The 19,863-nt window shown below is 45.9% G+C and overlaps 1 protein-coding gene across 1 annotated transcript; it reads left to right on the forward strand.

The window, feature by feature from the left end:
* Positions 1 to 1,672: 1,672 nt before the first annotated feature.
* On the forward strand, positions 1,673 to 19,023 carry PLA1A (phospholipase A1 member A). Its single transcript, XM_009812252.2, has 11 exons — positions 1,673 to 1,745; positions 3,555 to 3,756; positions 5,035 to 5,212; positions 6,748 to 6,856; positions 10,133 to 10,234; positions 11,117 to 11,206; positions 12,095 to 12,262; positions 13,263 to 13,352; positions 13,814 to 13,922; positions 17,433 to 17,597; positions 18,939 to 19,023. The coding sequence occupies exons 1-11, from the start codon at positions 1,673 to 1,675 to the stop codon at positions 19,021 to 19,023; spliced, it is 1,371 nt and encodes a 456-aa protein (XP_009810554.2).
* Positions 19,024 to 19,863: the final 840 nt, after the last annotated feature.

The raw sequence follows: 19,863 nt of genomic DNA on the forward strand, positions 1-19,863 counted from the left end.
TTTGTCATTTTCACAATTACGCTGTTGTTCTGGAGTCTTGTATGGAAATGTCACTGCCAATTTGTATGATTTCACAAGTTTATTTCCTTCTTTCTTGATTGAGAGATTATCCAGATCATTGGAATTTGTGGGTTTAATGAAGGAGTGGGCCCGCTGCAGTCTACGGGCTTTTTTCTTACCATCTGTCAATCAACGTGAGTCGAGTGCTGGTGTTGGAAAGATGAAGAGTGGGCTGGAAGCGAGGAGTTGGCTATTTGTATTGCAGCTTTCAATCTTGGAAAACCGACTGGGTTGACATGGCATATTTGAAGAGATACTAAGCACCTACTTCTCTGACAATAAGCCAGCTTGATTGCGGAGCCAAGTACTTCAGGATCAGAATGTATCTGTGTATGTGCCTATGGGAGGATGCAGATGGGGCAGGGCTTCAGTAGCCCTCCAGGCCAGGCAGCTGATGCTGCCTAACTTCCCTGTGAGAAATGGAGAAATTTCTCTCAGGAATGACTTGGAAATAAAAAAGATCTTCTGCCTAAAACAGCCCCAAAGCCTTTGGCTGGAGCAAACTCGGGTAAGGAAATGACTGCTTTTGCCAATAACTGTAAAGGAAAACAATGTCTGATGCTTTCAGAAAGGTGTTTAGTCACCTTTCTGATCAGACTGAAGCAATTTCTTCATTTTGTTGTTCAAATAAAGGAGCTGTAGAATAGTGCCTGGACAGGGAACGCTCCTTCGCTCCTTACACTTCTTACCATTTAACACAGTCAAGGGCAAAGCCGCCTTGCTCTTCTGCAAGAAGGACCAACATGCACCAATGGGACTTAGGAAACAGGTGTGCCCTTACCTGAAAGTCTAATGCAGCCAGGGAGATGGTACCACCATCTCATGCATGTCGTGTGACAGACTCCTAGATACACATTTGGTTGTGCACTTATGCTTCTCCGTCTGTTTACACCAAAGCAGTAAAGCTTTTTATTCAAAGATCTGTTTGAACTATTTGCATGCTTATGATACTGGTGCATTACTGAGATCATCCTTTTATTTCCTGTAGTATCTGAAACGCAGTCTCCAAAGAAAGAGTGCCCCTGCCTTAAGAAATGTACAGTCTGAATATATCACAGCAATATGGTCGTTGTATGGCCACTACATTTTAGCCTGTCTTTCCCCTCAATTTCAGAAGCAATCTGTTGCTTCGCTGTCTTTGGCAAAAGTAGAAATAGAGGAAAGAGACAGCAATGCAATAGGAAAATACACAGATGCAAGGCTGGTATGGATCTTCCTGGCAGGGACTTACTGTGAAGCCTTGTGACAAATCAGTATCCTCAGTCAGAATTTGGCAGACAGGTCTAGGTGGCAAGGATAAAGCACCGTAATTCTATCGCTTGCTGGGACTGGTTTCACTTGTTGATTTCTGAAGTGGGAAGTGTGCCTTGAGGAAAGGGAGGTAGGGAGGAAAGGGGTGTCAGCATCTGGTTTTAACCAAAAAGTCAGTGAAGCCCTCTGCTGACACAGATTTTGGCTAATGGTCAAACAAGAGTAGAGGTGATTGCTCCTACCCTTTTTCCCCAGAGGAGCACAGGCTGGTTTATCATTAACAGAGGCAAGCTGATCGAGCAACCCACCACGGCTGTTTTTCCCTGGACAATCCTTGTACTTGTAGCAGACTAACAGGAAGATGATTGAGGATCCGAAGAGAAAGCCGCTCGTTGTTCTTGCTGTCCTCTTGCTGCTCAGTTCAGCACAAGCAGGTAAGAAAGACAAGAGTTCCTGGTATGGGACTGAAGGTTTTACATATAAGGATCTGAATTCAATTCTCCCTAAACAACCTGTGTGTCAAGAGGTCCTTGCTAAAATCTAGTTAGATGCCAGAAGAAAGGGTAGTGCAAGAATGGTCCTTTCTTCTCCCATGCTTTGATTCAATCAGTCTCAGTGATTTAATTCCACTAACCTGATTTAAAAGAATGATCCAGGTTTGCCCTGAAGTGTAAGGAAGCGGAAGAGGGACCACTTGACCTCTGGCACTGGCCTCTCCTGCTTTGAAAGCTTAGCAAGTGTAATCTGCAGTAGCTGAGAGAAAATCAAGAGATGCCACACTTCCATTTCTTTCTTTAATTGTACTGTCAATGAAAACTGCTTTTGTGACCATCGCTACAGCCCCACATCACCTGCGCTTCACAGCAGTCCGCCTCCTGCTTTACCTTTACTCACAATCTCCCTCGTCTTACGCCATTTCTGACACACACTGTGCTTGCACTGAACCTGCCCTTGCTAGCTAAGCTGGCTCATGAGCTGCCGTTTTTCCGAACTGATCTCAGAGAACATTTCTCTCTGTTGCCTTCAGTACACAGGAAGACCAAAATAAACAACAGTAAGGGATAGTCACATCCCACAAGGGGAAACCTGAATGTTGAATCTCACTTTGTGCTGACCCTTAGGCTGTGTTCTGCCCAGCTAGTGTAAAGTATCTTCTATGGGAACAGCCAGCAGTTAGGAAGCTGGTTGTTTGATTTTTTTTTTATTTATTTTTTATTGTTATTTTATTGTACATGCAGATTCAAGGCTGTTTTGCTTCCTACAGTCCAGAAAAGGGAAGGTGCATGCATTGTCATTGCAGCAGGATGCAACTATGTCAGTTCATAAAGCAACACTTTTTAGGTCAGAAGGGATTGTTTAATCAATTATTTGGTTTCCTGCTCATTGCAGGTCAATAAAATTCACCTCATTAGTCCTTCAGTAAATCCAACAAGTCTTCCAAAACAGCAGCCAGTCCTCTGAAATGACAAAAGATGGAGAATCCAGCTCTTCTGTGGGTAACCTAGCTATACATACTGCTAGCCATACATATTGCTAAACTTCTATGTTGGCTTTCTAGCCTAAATTTGCTCAGTTTTTTACTAGCCACAGGTTTGGGATTTTTTTTTTTTTTTTTTTTCTGTCCAGCTCAAAGTGCCTTCCAGTAGCTGCCTTTTCCTTCCCATAAAGTATTTTCATCCAGTAAATGAATCAATCAGGAAATTATCATTGACACATTTTGTCATCAGCATTCTCATCTTTTGTCATCAGCATTCTCATATTTATTTCTGGATTTTTGATACAATTGTCGGTTAGACTCGTACCTTCTACTAAGCTTACCAGAGTTTGAATAGAAGTATCGCCATTCAGTGGTGACTACCTGTTGGCAACCATTTTTTTAAAGATCTAATAGCCAGCTCATGAATGTACTTAGTAGCTGGCATGTGTGGCCAGTTTGGGAAAAAACCCACAAAACAATAGAACGTCATTCACGTCTCAGTAAAACAACCCTCAGAAGTCAAAGCTACCGTGACCTCCATGGTTATCTTCCCCAGCCAGTACTGGAATTCCATCAAAGGACAGAAACAACTTTATCAGACAGTTAGTTTCCAGAATAGGCTGATTTTAATTTATGTTCTATCCTTTTAATCTTTATCAATAGAAGTGAGATTGCTGCTTTCATTTTCCTAATGAATTAGAATGAGCTTTTTTTTCCCATTGTACAGACGCAGACTACATATGCTATTCGCTCCCTCTCTTTGCAGGGCATACAGACAGACTCTCAGGTGACCACTGCACTGACTTCCAGACAGCAAATTTCCTACAGGGCAGTAAACTTAAGGTCCAATTTCTTCTATTCACCTCCTCAAGCCCCAGCTGTGGGGAGCTGATTTTAGCTGATGATGGCATCAAGAGCTCCAGCTTCAACAGCAGCCTGGAAACCAAGATCATAATCCATGGCTTCAGGTGAGAGAAAGAAGAGCACTGTGACTAAGTTTTTACTGGTAAATTAAACACTGCTGGGGCATTCCAAGCACTGGGTGGGGCTGGCATGGAAACCCCCTGCTCCTGTGACCTTCTTAGTTGCTGGATGCAAAACTCCTGCTAAGAACAGAATCTGGAGTGCTCATCCCCAAACCGGACCTCGGAATTGTCTGGGAGACTGTTGGTGGGTCAGGGCCAGAGACATGGAAAATGCTGCTGACATCCCCCATTACAATGCAACTTGAAGTCCTTTAGTTTGTGACCAGCTGCCAATTTGTATCTGTTTCACATTTTTTGGAGCCTAGAAAAAGGTTAGGAAATGATCATCTTTATTTCTCTCGCTCTCTTGCTTGTTCTCTCGCTCTCTCCTCCTTTATCTCTTTCCTTTTCTTTCCTTCTTTCAACCATTTTATTTAAGAAGTCTTTTCTTCAAGATTCTTGTCACTTTAAATTGTCTCCTTGGAGCTCATGTCCTGATTTATCAACAGCCTGGATTAGTCAGCCATTTAGGAGCCCTGCCAGACACATTATACTTCTATTCTTGAAATTGTAGGGATTTGAGCCAGTTTTTTTTAAGTTGTCACCATTCTGCAAGCTTATTTTACAGTGCCATTTTTCAGCCAGGTGTGACCATGTAACATTATTTGTTTCGATGTGCAAAAGCCTGAATGGAAAGTGCATAGAAGACCAGGATGAAACCACAGAAGATGTTGCAGGGTCTTTCCAGAAAACCAGCTGTTGCCCTCATGTGACATAGCACACTCCCTATCAGATGTTATTAGGGCAAGTGGGTAGGACACAGCCTCCTCAGTTTTCCTTGAATTCTTGGGTATAGAATGTCTTTTTTAATTGTCTACAGATGAGGAAATGTAGGAGTGAAAGACTAGGTGATTTGACCAAGGACTTCCTGCCAGTTGGGAGCAGAGCAGGATCCAGGTGTTCCTGGTCAGCTCACTTACTCCAGATGGGCTCTGTGGTGGCTAACTTAAGCACCACAGCAAAAATGAGATCTTAGGCTGAGCCCTGCAAATGTTATCTCATTTATTAAAATATCTGGTTCCCTTCTGAATCAGCCCATTCTGGAAAGTGTTACTACACCGCTGCAAAGAAATGCCAGGTGGCTGGCACCAGAAAAAACTTTCAGCCACTGTCTGCCAGCCTCCTCTGAGGCATGTGAAGCTCCAGCACCAGTGAACAACATATTAGCACATGCCCTACTTTGGAAGACACCTAACAAGCTTGTTTCTGATGACTCCACAGGGCTTTGGGTACCAAACCTTCCTGGATTGAAGGGCTTGTCCATGCCATACTGCACACAAGCCAAGTGAACGTGATCGCAGTAGACTGGGTTTATGGGTCTACAGGAGCCTATCCCTCCGCGGTGGAAAATGTCACACAGCTGGCCCTCTCTATCTCACAATTCATCAGCAAGCTCCTGGTAAGCTACTGTGCATTTCCGGGGCGGGGGCGGAGCATGGCCAGAGACTATCATTCATGCAAACAATCCAGAGAACTGCCTACAACCTGCTGGCTCCAGGAGCTGGACAAGCAAGCCCTTTATTCCAGAGTGAGTGCTGTGTAGCACTAAAGAGATTTCTTTTTTCCCTCTCTCTCGGACCAGGCTTGAGCATGCCACTGTTTCTCTTCTTTCTCTTGAGTTTTGACATTTTCTGGAAAAACATCCCAGTTGTCAGCTGCCTCCCCAGCCTGGAACAAACCTGAAGGATGCCTTGGGTTTTCTCAGGTCCATGCTTCACTGGACAGTTGTCTTCTTCTGCCAGGAAATTTTGTCCAGGGAGCTGGAGGGGGTGGGATTTGAGGCTATTTTATATTTGCTTTGGGCTTCAGAGATACTTCACAGTAGCTGGAAATCCCCAGATGTGTCCCAGTTTGTTCGTGTGCAGCACAGCTGAACACCACTTATGCAATAAGGGTGATACGTCTTTGTGTTAACCAGCTATGCATAAACTCTCCATGTAACGTTTGCACTGCAGACCCAGGCTGGACAGCATGGGAGTCCCTGGGTATGCACCACGTTGTGCACAGTCACACATCTCCATCCAGAAATATGGCAACCCTTGGAGCCGCTGTGTCATTACAAGGATGAGGATGGGAGCTGGCGTGGAGGGGGAGAGGACTGTCACCCCTCATTACTGATTAGGTCACACAGTGAACAAATGACTGAGCTGGACAGTGTCCCCACCACTCATTCTGGGTCTGTGCTGACCTCTAGTCCAGCTACTTAAGGACTTTTTCTGTCCAGCCTCTCCTGCATCATTACACCACTTAAGACTGTATTCTCTTCTCGTAAGCCTCAGTACTGCTCCAGGATATGGCCTCATACATTTCAAAGTCAGGATTTTTTCATCTTGCCGCCACGCTCTCATGCACCATATGCTCTCCCATTGTATGGTACTGCATCATGCAGACCAGCCTGCAGGCAGCTGAATTCCTGTGGATGAGGTCATCTCACATCAGCTCTAAGTGGCTGTGCTTCACCTGGCAGTTCAGCCCATGGATAAATCCTTAATCTCTGAAAATATAATCTTAAAATACTAATCAGGATATTGGTACAATGGTGGTATAAGAGTAAAAAAAAAAAAAAAACACCAAACAATTTCCTCTGCTTTACTGAGGAAAAGATCATTCACATGGTGAACATGGGTCACTCAGCTGAGAGAGGGAAATTCAGTCTGAAGCAAGCTGTGGAAAGAGAAGCTACAGGCTATGTAGTTAGGAACAAGAGCATCGGACTGACCTGATTAGAGTTGGATTTGCATCTGTGGACCTGAAGAAAGACTCTGAAAAACAGAAAGGGCAATACCCATCATTCCCACATCTATTTGGTTCTCTACCATACACCTCAAAAGCAATCCTATATTAGAAGTGTTACACAGTTGCTGTGTGGGCTGGGACAGGGTATTTCACCTTTCTGCTACAGAAACATTAATTTGTATTATCATCAATCTGCAGGCCCTGGGAGTCTCAGGGACATCCATCCACATCATTGGGGTAAGCCTCGGTGCGCATGTCGGGGGCCTGGTGGGGCACTTCCATGGCGGTCAGCTGGGACGGATAACAGGTATCATAAAACTGAGCCTTGGGTCCTCACCTGCTCTTCAAGGGAGAGAATGAAAGAGCAAGGAAGGGGAGTCATCCATAGTCGTCTTTTAATTGCATAAGGACTCATTAGATCCAAGCTTATGGGCTTCTTCCTAGATTCAGAAGAGCCTGACAATGCCTTTCCAGCCATCAGTTCCCTCCATGCCACCAAAAGAGTGTATATATTTGCAAAAGGGTCCTTCCACCTCTGCTCCACTCTTCAAATTGGTGCCAGCTTGAACGAATACAAGGCCTCGTGACTTAATGAAAACCCACAACACCCACATGTTTTGCTTCCACTTTGTACACCTCTGTGGTTCTTAAAATTAAAGCCCACAATGCATGTCATTGTGGGGGAGCAGCAAGAGTGAGGTGCTCTGCAGGAAAATGTGAGCTGAGACCCAAGGGGACAGCAAGGTAGGCAGGGAGAGTGGCCTCACTGACAAGTCCTACCATATCAGGGCAAGGAGAGCAGAGCAGGTCCAGTGACAGGAGCCAGGGTTACCCACAGTCCAGTGATCGCCAGACAAGTCTGTAGCGATGAGGCAAGCCCAAGGTCGACCCAGAAAGTCAGCAAGATAAAAGCAGGACCAGCAGGACACAGGGCTGGGCATGGCATCCATCCCTACAACACAGCTCAGGCAAGGACCAAAGGCAAGAGCCTCAGCCAATGTTGGGAGACCCCAGATGAGGCTTCTTGCTGTTCTCTCCCACAAGTCAGCTGTTTTCACAGTGGGCTGGTCTAAGGACACCCAGTTGTACCAAATCAGAGCTGACCTTAAACACAGAAAGCCAGACTCCTGGGTGTGAGGAAGAGGTTGCAGTGGGGGAATTATGCAGAAAGATGGTTAGAGGCTGATCACGGCATACAGAGCTTTTTTGTTCACTCAGGGCCTGGTCAGCCTTTAGGTATGGAGCATGAATAGAGGTCACAGAATCATTTAGGTAAGAAGGGACCTTGGAAGGTCTGTAGTCCACCCACCACACACCCCCCCCCTCAAAGCAGGGCTGCCTTCTAAGTCAGATCAGGTTGTCGAGGGTCTTGCAAAGTTCTGGGAATCCCCAGGGATGGAGATTCATTTTGATAGGAGAGAAAATGCCACCCAGAAGGAAAAGACATAAAGGCACCAGTGGAGTGACCACAGCTCCCAGTCTGCCTCAGCCCATGCTGGTCTGTCTCACAGAGGTATCCTCAAGGAGGGTCTCACTGCACACTCAGCAGGACAGTCCAGAGAAATGTTGGTTCAGCCTTCACATGTCAACAGCTACCCACACTGGCTGAAATGCAGGCATTTCTTAACAGGAGCTGAGTTTCATGCCAGGCCCTTTTTTAAGCTGTGAATCAAAGTTTGTATTAGGAGGGACTTGGAGTAACCGCTCTCCTGCGCCAGGATTTTATGATCAGCAACATATTCAGACACTTTCCCAGGAAACCATGGTAATTAACTTCAGACTCAGAGAGTCTTCCCTTTATGTTGTCTACATGTAATAAAAGCTCTGTAGGTTTATTTATTCATTAATTTTTAACTCTGCTAGAAGACAACCCTTTTTCTACATTCCTGATTGTCCTATGATTTCATAGGCACACTGGGCATCACAGGTTCCAGTTCAGAATTAGGAGCCTGAAGACAGGTGGAATTAGACCCAAGATATGTCTGATCTCATCTCCTGCCTCCTCACACGCACGCATACATGCACAGAGGCATGTGATCCCAGAGCCATAATTTGCTGAAGTGTTTTCAGTCACCTAAAAAGAGCTGTAGAGCAAAACCAGAGTGAGTCTCAGAGATCAGAGCACAGACTTTATTTTTGTGAAGCGAGTTTCTTTAACCCATGCCTGTCCCTGCAGATACCTCCCTGTGCAGGAAAGCAAATGGTAAAGGAACTGGAATGAACAGCCCATATCCAAAACTGCTGAAGAGCAATTTGTTTCAATACTTGCAGAGGAAATGAAAAAGCCTGAACGAATTCCATTGCATACAGTATAGCCTCAGTGAATAGTTTTCTTAGCTACTGAGGATGTACATCTCAATGGAGTTTATGCAGCTTGTGCTTGGAGGAGGTAGGCATGGAGAATAGAGCATAGAAACGTGCTTGCCTCAGAGCTGTGCTAGAATTGACTGCTGGTCATCTTAGGTGTTTCTCCCTCTTCAGGAAGAACATCAAGCTATACCAAATAACACTTTTCAGTATCTCTTAAAACCTTTAACTAAAACTTGGTCTGTAGAAGTAGGTGGGGAACCTCTCAGCTTTTTGTATGTGTCAAGATCAAAGAACACAGAAGAAAAATTAAAGCAGTAAATTCTTCTGACTACTTGTCCCATTATTAGCTTTTGTTTATAGAAAGAACACGGAAGAATTTTTTTTCCTTCTTTCCCTTTTCCTCCTTCTCTCCCCCCCTCACAAATGCGGACACATCAGTTTGTATATTGCTGATGTCGCCTTCTCCATAGAGAATTAATGGGACTGAGTCCAAGGCAGTGAAACTGGCCAGCTCTGAGTCTAAGTGGCATGTGGAGCAGAGCTGCTTCTTAAATAATTGTTGCCTGGGGATTGAAAAAAAATCTTGTGAAAATCCATGAAAAGTGAACAGGATATACCTCAGACAGAGCAACAAAAAAAAAATCTTTAACCTGTTCCTTGGTATTGCAAGGATTATTTTCTGTATTCCTCTGACTCCCCAGAAGTTGCTCTAGGAGCAAGTTTTAGGCAAAAATGTAGATGTTTGCTTAAGGACTCAGTTTTATTTGTGGGGAGAGGGCTTAGAAGCCTCTTTGTTTTAAGGATTTTTGACAGTATCAAACCTTTGTAACGCTTGGATTGGTTAATTCCTGGGATGCTGACTTCATCACCTAACTGATGCCGTTCAATGACATTTCTCAGACTGTAGTGCTAATACAGATGACAGTAAAATTAGGGAAGGTGTTACAAGTTTGATTCTCTTTCTCCAAAAATCCAAAAGACACTCTGCACCCACTCTCTCAGAGCTGTTTGAAGCTCAGTCATGACTTTACAGCCTAGAAACTTGAGGTACAAAAATGCTAAAGGGTAGTGGAACCGCAGAGGACAAGGTAAGGAAGTTGTAGTGGAAGTTAGCAGGGGCAGAAACCATTCTGCACCATAATCAGTGCAACCTGGGAATAATTTATCACTTCTGCCTAGCAATGTTTTTAAAGTTTTGGATAAAATAACTGGTCCAGAAATAAGAAAGAGAGGGGCTGAAGAGCACTTGTTGAGACGTTTGATTTTGTTACAGGCCTGGATCCTGCAGGCCCTAAGTACACCAGAGCCAGCCCTGAGGAACGTCTGGATCCTGGGGATGCCCTCTTTGTGGAAGCTATTCATACGGATACTGACAGTAAGCTGGCTTCCATCTTCTTTGGCCTGTGCTTCTGTTCCTCCTGCCATCATTATTGCTGGTCATTGTCCCTTTTTTGCCAGATTACCATGAGTTCAGATTCACTCTGAGGAAGTTTCTTGATTAGATAGGCTTTAATGATGAATTCATTTCATGATGAATTCAATTCCCTCATTCATGAATTCATCCATACCCCAGAGCACTTCAAGCAACAGACAGGTGGAGGTTAGACAGAGGCCAATCTTCCAGCAAATATTTCTTCCTTAACCTTGCTACAGCAGAGTGAATTTATGCAGAACCAGCTGAGCATGGCTTTTACTGCCTGGAAGGCATTTAAATGTCTAGTCTCACTTTGCTTTTTCCCACCTGACCTAAGAAAGGTGCCACTGCGAGTGCTGGTGGAAAATCACAGAGTCAAACCAACAACTGGTGCAACAGCAGAGTAACTTTTCTAAAGCACTTGGGGTCTATGCAGGCAGAACACGTGCTGAAGAATAACGTGGTGCCTTTGAGTCGCACCTCTTGCCTGGAGATCACAAAAATCTCTACCAACATAACTCTCAATCATGCCTCATAATCCCACATTAAGGTTGCGGTCAGTTTTGTTCTCCTTGACACAGACTCAAGAACATGAATCACGAGGTGGTGATTAAGCCGCAGTTCCCAGTAATTTTGATGGCAGGGCCTGGAGCACTCTGCTCAAGGTCCTGCACAATGCAGGCATGTAGGAACAAGAAATCTGTCCTTGCTGTCTCCAGCACTGGAGCTGGGTGCAGCACTACTAATGTTCAATCAGTTATTGGGGTCTGTCATACCCCATGTAGGGTAAAGCCTACAGAAGAGCCAAGTGTGAGTATGAAGTGGCATTTCACCTCCTTTCAGATTTTGGGATCCGGATTCCTGTAGGCCACATCGATTATTTTGTCAATGGAGGCAAAGATCAGCCAGGATGCCCCCGATTCATCTCTGCAGGTGAGAACACTCTGTGACCAAAGGGCTTTCATGGCCATTTAGCAGCCTGTGAAACTGCTGTTTGGCAACCAGCTCCTGATACAGTCAGGGCAGACTTCAAAGCAAGACAACATGTATTTGTAAAAGACATATGGCAGCAGAGCTTCATGGCCCACATCTTCTCTCAGCAGTTCAACAAGCAGCTGAAATTAAAATCACATACAGCTCAAGAGTCTTGGCAGCACCGCTGTCAAGAGATGTGATTTTGGTGACACTTCTGTATGAGCCAAAACTCTAGCATCAGCAGAGTTTGTATCAACAAAGAAAACATTTTTGCTAGAAAGGCTCTTAGGTACTGCTAGTAAAAGCTTCTTTTTGTTTTCATGCTGCAAGCTGTGTCTATGCTTAGAGAGACAGCTTGTATGACTGCTGCCCTTTCCTTCTAGAGAATAGGACTTTAAACAGTAAATAGTGTGGATAAATACTCAAATATGTTCTGGATGAGCCAGCTGCATTGAGGGTCAGGTTACAGGGGACACCTATGGTACCTTACTTCCCATAGCTGGGGTCCCAGTACAGGTGGGAGTCAAAGCTGTTGTATCCCCTTGCAGAGAGCCTGGGGCACCATCGATGGTACACTGATGAAGCCATTGCAGCCCTGTGGTCCCCCTCTTTTGAGGGACTTGGTTAGTCTGGGAGATACACCTCTAACTTCCTGTGTAACTTCTCTTGCAGTGGGATCTGGGCTTGTAGTCACAGAGATGCTCTGCAAAATGTTATTAATGGGAAAGGGATCACTGCAGAATCAGAGTGCTTTTTGACTCTCAGTTCCTTGGGAACATGCAAAAAGATTGAGGCCAACAGAAAGGCTCATGGCTGCTTTTCTCTGGGTGCATTTTTTTCTTGCAGGCTATAAGTATCTGATCTGTGATCACATGAGGGCAGTACATCTCTATGTCAGTGCCTTGAAACATTCCTGTCCGATTGTGGCATTCCCCTGTGCAAGTCATCAAGATTTTTTAACCGGCCGTTGCCTGGACTGTGTTGACCCCTTCCTGTTCTCCTGCCCCAGAATAGGTACAGTACCAGCATGAGACCTGAGCAGATGACAATACATTCCTGATGGGTGTCAATGCAGAGGACAGTACGCAGTTCAGATTTCTCTGAGCAGGATTTGCTTTGGATCTCTTTGGGGATAGTGAGAAGCTGTTTAATTTTCAGGCTTCTATAGAGAAGCTCTAAAAGCTCATATATTGCCCAAGGTAGAACACCAAAATCTTGAACATTTCTGATCTTTAAACATTTCATAGGGCCCACAAATGAGTTGAAAGAGAGACTCCAGAATCACCTAATAAGTGGGCAATTAGCTCAAAAAGTGTCTTGTTTAGAGAAGCAGCTGGAAATTTTAGCCCAAGCCTGAAGTCCCATTCTTCTACAAACCACTCACTGTTCCTGTGTTGTCTCCTTCTCATAAATTCCTGCCATGGCCACCCCAAAGATGAACTCCCTGGAATGGGAGAAGTTAATAGTTGCCTCTTTTAGGCTTCTGAAACTGGGCTGTACCACGAGGAGAGAAAGTGTCCTCTGGTGCTGTTTGCAGTCTGGTACCAGAGGAATATAAGGAGAGGCCTCCTTTGATATAGGTGCTGTCAGATCAGCCACCCTTTCCCCATCTCACCAAGCCACATTGTCAGCTAGTCAGTGGTGCAGGCCTTAGGTTATGGTGGTCTTCTCACTTGACCAAGAAATTCAATTTCCCAGCATCTTGTGTTTGCATTGTTGTTTACATCAGCACTAAGTTCCTGACTTGGTAGTCTTTAGTCCTGCTCATTTTGCACAGTTGCAACTGATGACATAGTTTGTTAGCAGAGGAATGACCCCACCAAGAGGGAACGTTAACTTGTTGAACAGATGCCACAAACCTGTACTTGTTCTGATTTGCACTGGTATAGAAAAGGGTCTTGTCCTCCAAGACAGTGCAGTGGGGTGGGGTGAGTGGAGGTGAATTGGGACCAATTATATTTCTGCTCTGGCTCATTCATGGCTTTCCCTGCACTGGCTTTATTTCCTCCTGCAGGCCTGCTGGAGCAGGCAGGTGTCAACATGAAAAAGCTGCCCAAGGAAGTGAAAGTTTATTTAATGACCAGTCCCTCAGCCCCATTCTGTGGTAAGTAGCATGAGAAAAAAACGAGTCAGAAGGGTGTTGACCAAATGTGACAGGTCCTTTGGGGAGGCCAGGTAGTTAGAACCCGCCATCACCATCAGAATCAGCTGCTGTGGCCCAGAGGGTCTGAGATGCACAGCTGAAGAGCAATAACCCTACACATCTCCCCTATAAAGCCCTTTCCAACGGATTTATTAGTGTGGGCAGAGCCCTGGATTAACACAGCCACGTGGCTTCAGGACTGAAGTAAAGGGTAGTGAAAGTGCCTGTCTGTTTACACTGGCCTATGCAGACCTGACCCCTGTGCCTCTCGAAGTACAGAGACTAGTTTCTTTCTTATGTCTGTTTGATCTTCTTTCTGCTGCTGGGGCCAGGGAATGAGTGCTAGAGGCCGGCTTTTTGGCAGGGGTAGGTCCAACCGATAGTACCTGCCCTCACTCCCACATACTTTGCCTCTTGCTCAGTCCATCACAGCCTGGTTGAGTTCCACTTGCAGAAGAAAAGAAACATAGTCACCAGCGTTGAGATCACTTTCTACAGCAACAGCACCAAGGACACAGTGAAGATCACCATGTGAGTGACAGTGCATTCTTCTGGCCTGTTTTTTCCCAGATCCATGTGTAAGGATTTTTATCCAGGTCCAGGAAAGGCACAATAATAGCTCATGTCCCTGAGTGCAGTCACTGTGTGATGAACCACAACCTTTCTTCTTGAGTCCCGCCACATTTACCTTAAATGCTCTCGAGAATCAGGCATGTGCTACCATTACTCCGTAACCCTGGCTAGGTCCACCTCTTCCCTGAGAGCACAAAGCAATAGGTATACTCCGGGATCCCCAAATTTGCATACTTTGGTGTTGCTACACTGGTTCCTTTTCTACACCATACCCTTGCCTGGTGCCAATTCAAGCCGCAGTCACGGTCAGATAGTTATTAACCCTACTCTGCCAGTCAGAGATGGCTAGAGCAAGATCCCATCCACCAGAGGTTCCAAACTGATGGACTTGGTGGCTTAGACGTTTCTCTTGATGCCCAATAGGACAGCAGTTGCAAAGAGGAGACAAGTGCATCTCTGCACAGTCAGAAACGTGTTCAGTAGCTTGTTGCCTCTGTAGTAAAGCAGCAAAGTTCTCAGGCTCCCATTGTAGGGAAAAGTCCAGGGGACAAGACCACACGTGTAGACAGACAGAACTCTCTTGAAAGCACCACCCTCCTCCAAACTGTATCTGAGTTAAAGGATCAGACTCAGGCTCCTGTTCCACAGCCCTTGCCACAAGGGGATCTCCCCACCACAGAGAAGTTCCCCAGAAGAAGTCTTCCTCACTTCTTCCTACTGCCCACTGCTGTGGCCTGGGAACTGCAAAGTAGACAAGCAGCTAGCACGTGCTGCTGGCTGCCTCAGGAAGCAGGAAAACAGTCTGCTAAAAAGCCCCAGCCAGCTCTGCTGGGATCAGAGGGGTTCCAGCGCTGGGTCCCACAGTCCTTACTGCTAAGCCAAAACATTGTGACCTGAAGCTAATTGTGTTGCTGCTTCAGTCACATCCAGGAGGTAGGGGTGGGAACCAGGGAAGGGGAAGCCACACTCTAGGGTGCTCTCCAGTGTGACATAGCTGCTTGGTCACAGATTTCCAGCCAAGCACTGCAATGTGGAGTTTGTACGCCAGCCTGATGGAGCTCAGTCTGTTCAACACCTGCCCGGCTTGGAAGCCAAAACTGCCTTTTCCAAAGATGCAGGAGGGAGGAAATAGTAACACCTAGGTCAAGTCAGGACCCGTACAGCACTTCTTTTTGCAGTTGTCGGACACAGCGTTTGATAGGTGTCCAGCAGGACGCATGTGAGGGAAAGGCTGCCTGGGGAAGAGAGACAGGCAGGCAACCCCGAGGCTTTGCTGTACCCTTGAGTTTTAATGAGACAGTAGAGTTATAGCAGGGTAACCTATCCAGAGACACCCTACCCTGGCAGCACAGCAGCTGTGTTTCGTTTAAACGCCTTCCTAGGAAGCAAAAGGCTAAACCGAAAAACTTGCTTACAGCAATAAAACTACAGATTTGAGAGTGTATGTGAAGATACCCCTTTTAATTCACACTGTAGCAAAGAGCAAAGAAACTTCCCTGCTCTAGGCAAAGCTCAGCCCTCCACTGCAGTCAAGCTCAGAGTGGTGAACAGGCATCTAAACATAGATTCTCACATCGCAGTTCAGACACTGATTGATCATTGACTTATTTCAGGTGATCGCCTTGCATATGCGGCATCCTGCGATTCCCTGGAAATGCACAGGGACTTGGGACTATTCAGCCAGTCACATACCTTCAGCAAGTGACTCACACAGTTATGTCTTGCCTCACACTGCCCTTCTCCTCTCCCAAATATCAATTCTGATCTCGCTCCTTGGGATGCTGTTACCCCCTCCCACATTGCTCAGAGTGCCTCAAGAGACATGTCCCCGAGCCCTACAGCTGCCATGGGGCTGACAGAGTAAGGAAGTTGTTACACGGCACACTTCCCAGCTGCATTGCCATTGCTTACACATCACACAGCATATCCCCCATATCCAAGAAAACATACTTCTGAAGCCAGCCAAGAGTCCTACATCCATCCAAAGGTTGTGTGGGGTTGGACCAAATGTCAGTCCCAGGAGTGACTTTCTTCAACCTGCTTAACCTTGCTGTGTTCCTCTGTCCACGGGCAGGGCTGGATCCTGCCCGTGGACAATATGCAGTAGAGAGATGGCCTCCCCTCTCTTTGTTTTCCATTTTCTATCTATTATTCACCTTTATAACCACAACTTCATGATGTTTCCTGTTTTTGGCAGCTTCAAGCCAGACACAGTCAGACGCACTAAATCTCCAGCATCTACCACTGCAGTCTAAGGGAGAGACTGGATGTACTGGTTTAGGTTGGCCACTCTAGCCTAGGAGGACGCGGGGTGCAGCTGTCAGCCCACTCCCAGGAGCAACTTTGGTTAGCAGAATTGTAGGCTCTTCCTGACCCTTTTGTCACCTCCACCCTTTCCCTACCATCAAGTTTCTGATCAGACAGTCACCCAGGTGCTTCTGGGTTTGCCCTGAGTCAGCTACACGCATATTCTTCATGAGCACAAGGAAATCGATGCTCTCCAGGCTCTTAGAGGTGCCAAGTAGATCAAGCATAAAGAACACCCATTGGACGGACTCCACAGAAGGGAGGTGGCCCACCTACCTAAAATGGCTGGGCAGCACCCCTTCGTACCACACGGCCAACTGGGCTCTGGTCATTGGCTGTTTACCCAACCTCTGGCACTTCTCAGTTCGTGTTACCTGGGTAAGAGCATAGGAACAGACAAACGTCCCTGTATCCAAGCATCCCACCTTCAACACGGTCAAAAGCAAATACCTGGAGAAGAGTATAAAAAAAGGCAGTGTAAGCATGTAGCAACACTTCCCCAAATAGTTTCCCAGTGTCTGACTAATTACACCTCGGGGACTTTCAGAGCCAAAGGTGAGATCTTTGTCCTTATTATCTCCCAATTCTTTTGTCTTCCATGAACTTATCCAGTCCCCCTCCCATGATTTGTACAGTCATGTAAACTTTGTAGCAACCACAACATCCCACAGCAAGGACTTTAACAGCTTAAAAGGAATGGTACCCTGTGCAGCGTGCAATATTTTGAGCCTGCCACCTGTTAGCTTTCTTTGATGACCCCTGGTTCCTGTACTGGAAGAAATGGTGAACAACCGATCCCTATCCGTGCCATTCATGATTTCATAGATGTTGACCTTATCTACCACCTCCCTCTCTGTAGCAATCCGGGCAGCATTTCAATCTATAGGCAATAGCAGGAAGAGTTGTAACTGTGTGATGAAATGAAGGAAGGATATTCATGCAGAAATATTCCTGACTACAGAGATAAAACATGGAGAGACAGCCATTAAGACTCTTATGCAATGGCCTGATTTGACAGATGAGTCTTCTCACTCCATTTTGTTATGTGAGGGCTTCACAATAATACCCCAAGTTCCTCCAGTGTTTCAACACATTTGCATGCGGCCTGCATCTGCAGGTTGATTGAATGTTCTCCCTCACATCTCTCACCCTGCCTTGCAGACCTAAGCACCAGGAGATGGGCAAACGGCTGCTGGCCCACAGAATTCCCCTCTGCCAGATAAACAGCGTGACCCTGAAGTATATTCCCAAAAATCGGTTTTGGAGGAGGGATGAGTCATCCATTGTCGGCAGGTTCTGTGCAGCCCCGCTGCCTCTTGATAGCAAGTAAGTCACAGGAATATCTTACAGGGATTCACTGAGCCTATGGGTGCTGTGTGTGGTTTGAAACAATATATTCTTTCTCCCATTTATCTGAACATGTAAAGAGGTCTCTCCCATCCCCTCTGTGTCCCTATGTAAATCATATTTTACCTGTGTGAGAGAAAAACTTTCAAGGTAGTTTTCTAGGAGTTTTCTATGATTCTTTCCCCCAGGATAAAAGTGTTGTGCCATAGAAGAAAAATGTCTGCGACTCACATCATCTTAAAGATGCTTAAGTCACAAATGATGGCAGAAGCTTGCACTAACTAGAATGCATTCCTTTTGTCCTTGCTTGCTCTCTCCATCTTCCCCCTGTCTACAGTGGGCCCCCATCTGAAACATGACAGACGCACATTTTTCAGGCTAAGACAACAGAAGACCTGTAACACATTTCTGCTTCTTATACTGCACAGGTTTATAACACACTAAGGCTAAAGACAACCATTTTGCATTTTCTGGGACAGGCATTGTAGAGTATATGCCTTCAGCCATAATTACCTTTTCCAGAGTAGAAGCAGCCAAATCCTTCTCATCCCAAGAGAGATAATGGTCTTCTCCATAATACAGTATTCTTGCCAGGAGTTTTGCAGATCCATAGTTCTTGCAGTCAGGGAAAAATAGCTGTGTCTATACGGACACATTAAACTCTGTCCGCATTGCTTCTGAGTTGACTTTTATGCTGGCTCCAGGTTGAAGCAAGCTAGCGGGCACTCCAAAGTGCGGAAACCCAGAAGCAGAAGGGAGACTGTGCTCCCATTCAAATTCTGTTCTTATGGGCAGTAAGGAGACTCGAGGACAAGGCAGTAAAAATATATCCAGTAGGTCCAGATAGGAATAGGTATTGCTATGCAAATATCAGGCACTCCTTTGAGCATAAGGACTATTCCTTACTAGCATGCTTTGCAGAGAAAAGCACTCCAAAGTTGAGATGGGGCTTTTGGTCGCTTATGAATGGCATGGAACATTGCCTTAAAGGTGTGCTAGCCTGCACCCCCGGAAGCACTGGACCTGGCTGTGATGCAGGTGGAAATCTGTAGAGTTGCACAGGTTCACAACCACACTCTTACCGTAAAACTGGGAGCACGCAGAGCAGCAAAGGTGCTGCTAGGAGGGGGCAGTGGAAAGCTGAAGGACACAACCCCATACACACCCCTCCAGCCAATTCGTCCCAGCCAGGGCACAGCACCCTGTCCATCATACCCTTGCAAAGCAGCACAAGGTCCACCAGCAGCTTGCTTGCCTCTGTTAGGATAGCAACCTCTGCCTGCTAAAGCACAGCCTGACTTCCCTGTGCTCTTCCCGCAGCAGGACAATGTCATGCCTGCCCTGGAACCTCACCCTCCCCGGCAACACAGACATCTCCTATGAACTGCCTGCTGCTTGTGCCTAGCACTGCCTTCAGAGCATGCAGGCATACCCAAAACCGAAAAGGAGCCTTAAACCTATTGCTGCTCGCTGCTTGCTGCTCAAAGATAATACTTTCACCATAAAACAGGATGGGTTTTTTACTTCCTGCATTAGGGCCAGATGTCAAGGAAAAGAAGCGTGCAGCAGATCGGTGAGTACAAGGTTGCTTGGTTACAGCAAGACCTCTCAGTTAAAAGACTGGATTGGGACTTTTATCTTACGGATTCTGTACCCGGCTCTGAAAGTGAGACGGGCAAGTCATTTAATCTCAAGGTTCAGATCTGTATGAAAGAATGTCAATCTTCCTACAACAGGAGTATTGGGATGATTCATTTGTGTTTTATATTAAAGTGTCCTGAGAACTTCATATCAAAGGTGAGAAGTATTATTTTTCCTCATCAAGGGGAAACTATGTCATTCAGGTTTGGCACGGGAAGGAGTCATTCTTAGCCAACGCTCCAGTGGGAAACTCACTAGTCCCATCTACAAGACACTTTCAGAGTGAGATCCTATAGATTTCATGTTAGTGCTCCTGCTAAATAATCAGAGTGAATCTCCTTCCCGTGACAGGCCTGGAGCAGCTCTTCTGGCTGTTGGCTTGTTCTCTTTGAAGCTCCTATGAAGTGAAACAGACACAAGGAGCACGGCAGTGCTCTTGCGTCCAGTTTTGCACTGCTTTGAACCACTGCCCAGAATAGAAGGTAACAGGAGGAGAATGGAGCATCATAGCTACAGGGCCACCTAACACAAATTAGTCCCAGGAGCTCAGCACAACCTTTCAGACCTGGAAAAGCAGCCAAGGTCTGGAAAGAATTAGTGAAAG

Source organism: Gavia stellata, chromosome 1, assembly GCF_030936135.1.
Source record: "Gavia stellata isolate bGavSte3 chromosome 1, bGavSte3.hap2, whole genome shotgun sequence".
Lineage (NCBI taxonomy): Eukaryota > Metazoa > Chordata > Aves > Gaviiformes > Gaviidae > Gavia > Gavia stellata.

What these genes read in the sequence shown, in the direction of transcription:
- PLA1A (XM_009812252.2), top strand. Translation starts at nt 1,673, where the DNA reads ATGATTGAGGATCCGAAGAGAAAGCCGCTCGTTGTTCTTGCTGTCCTC. An exon ending in AATTCATCAGCAAGCTCCTG is followed by an intron (nt 5,213 to 6,747) that starts GTAAGCTACTGT and finishes ATCAATCTGCAG; the next exon opens with GCCCTGGGAGTCTCAGGGAC. An exon ending in TCAGCTGGGACGGATAACAG is followed by an intron (nt 6,857 to 10,132) that starts GTATCATAAAAC and finishes ATTTTGTTACAG; the next exon opens with GCCTGGATCCTGCAGGCCCT.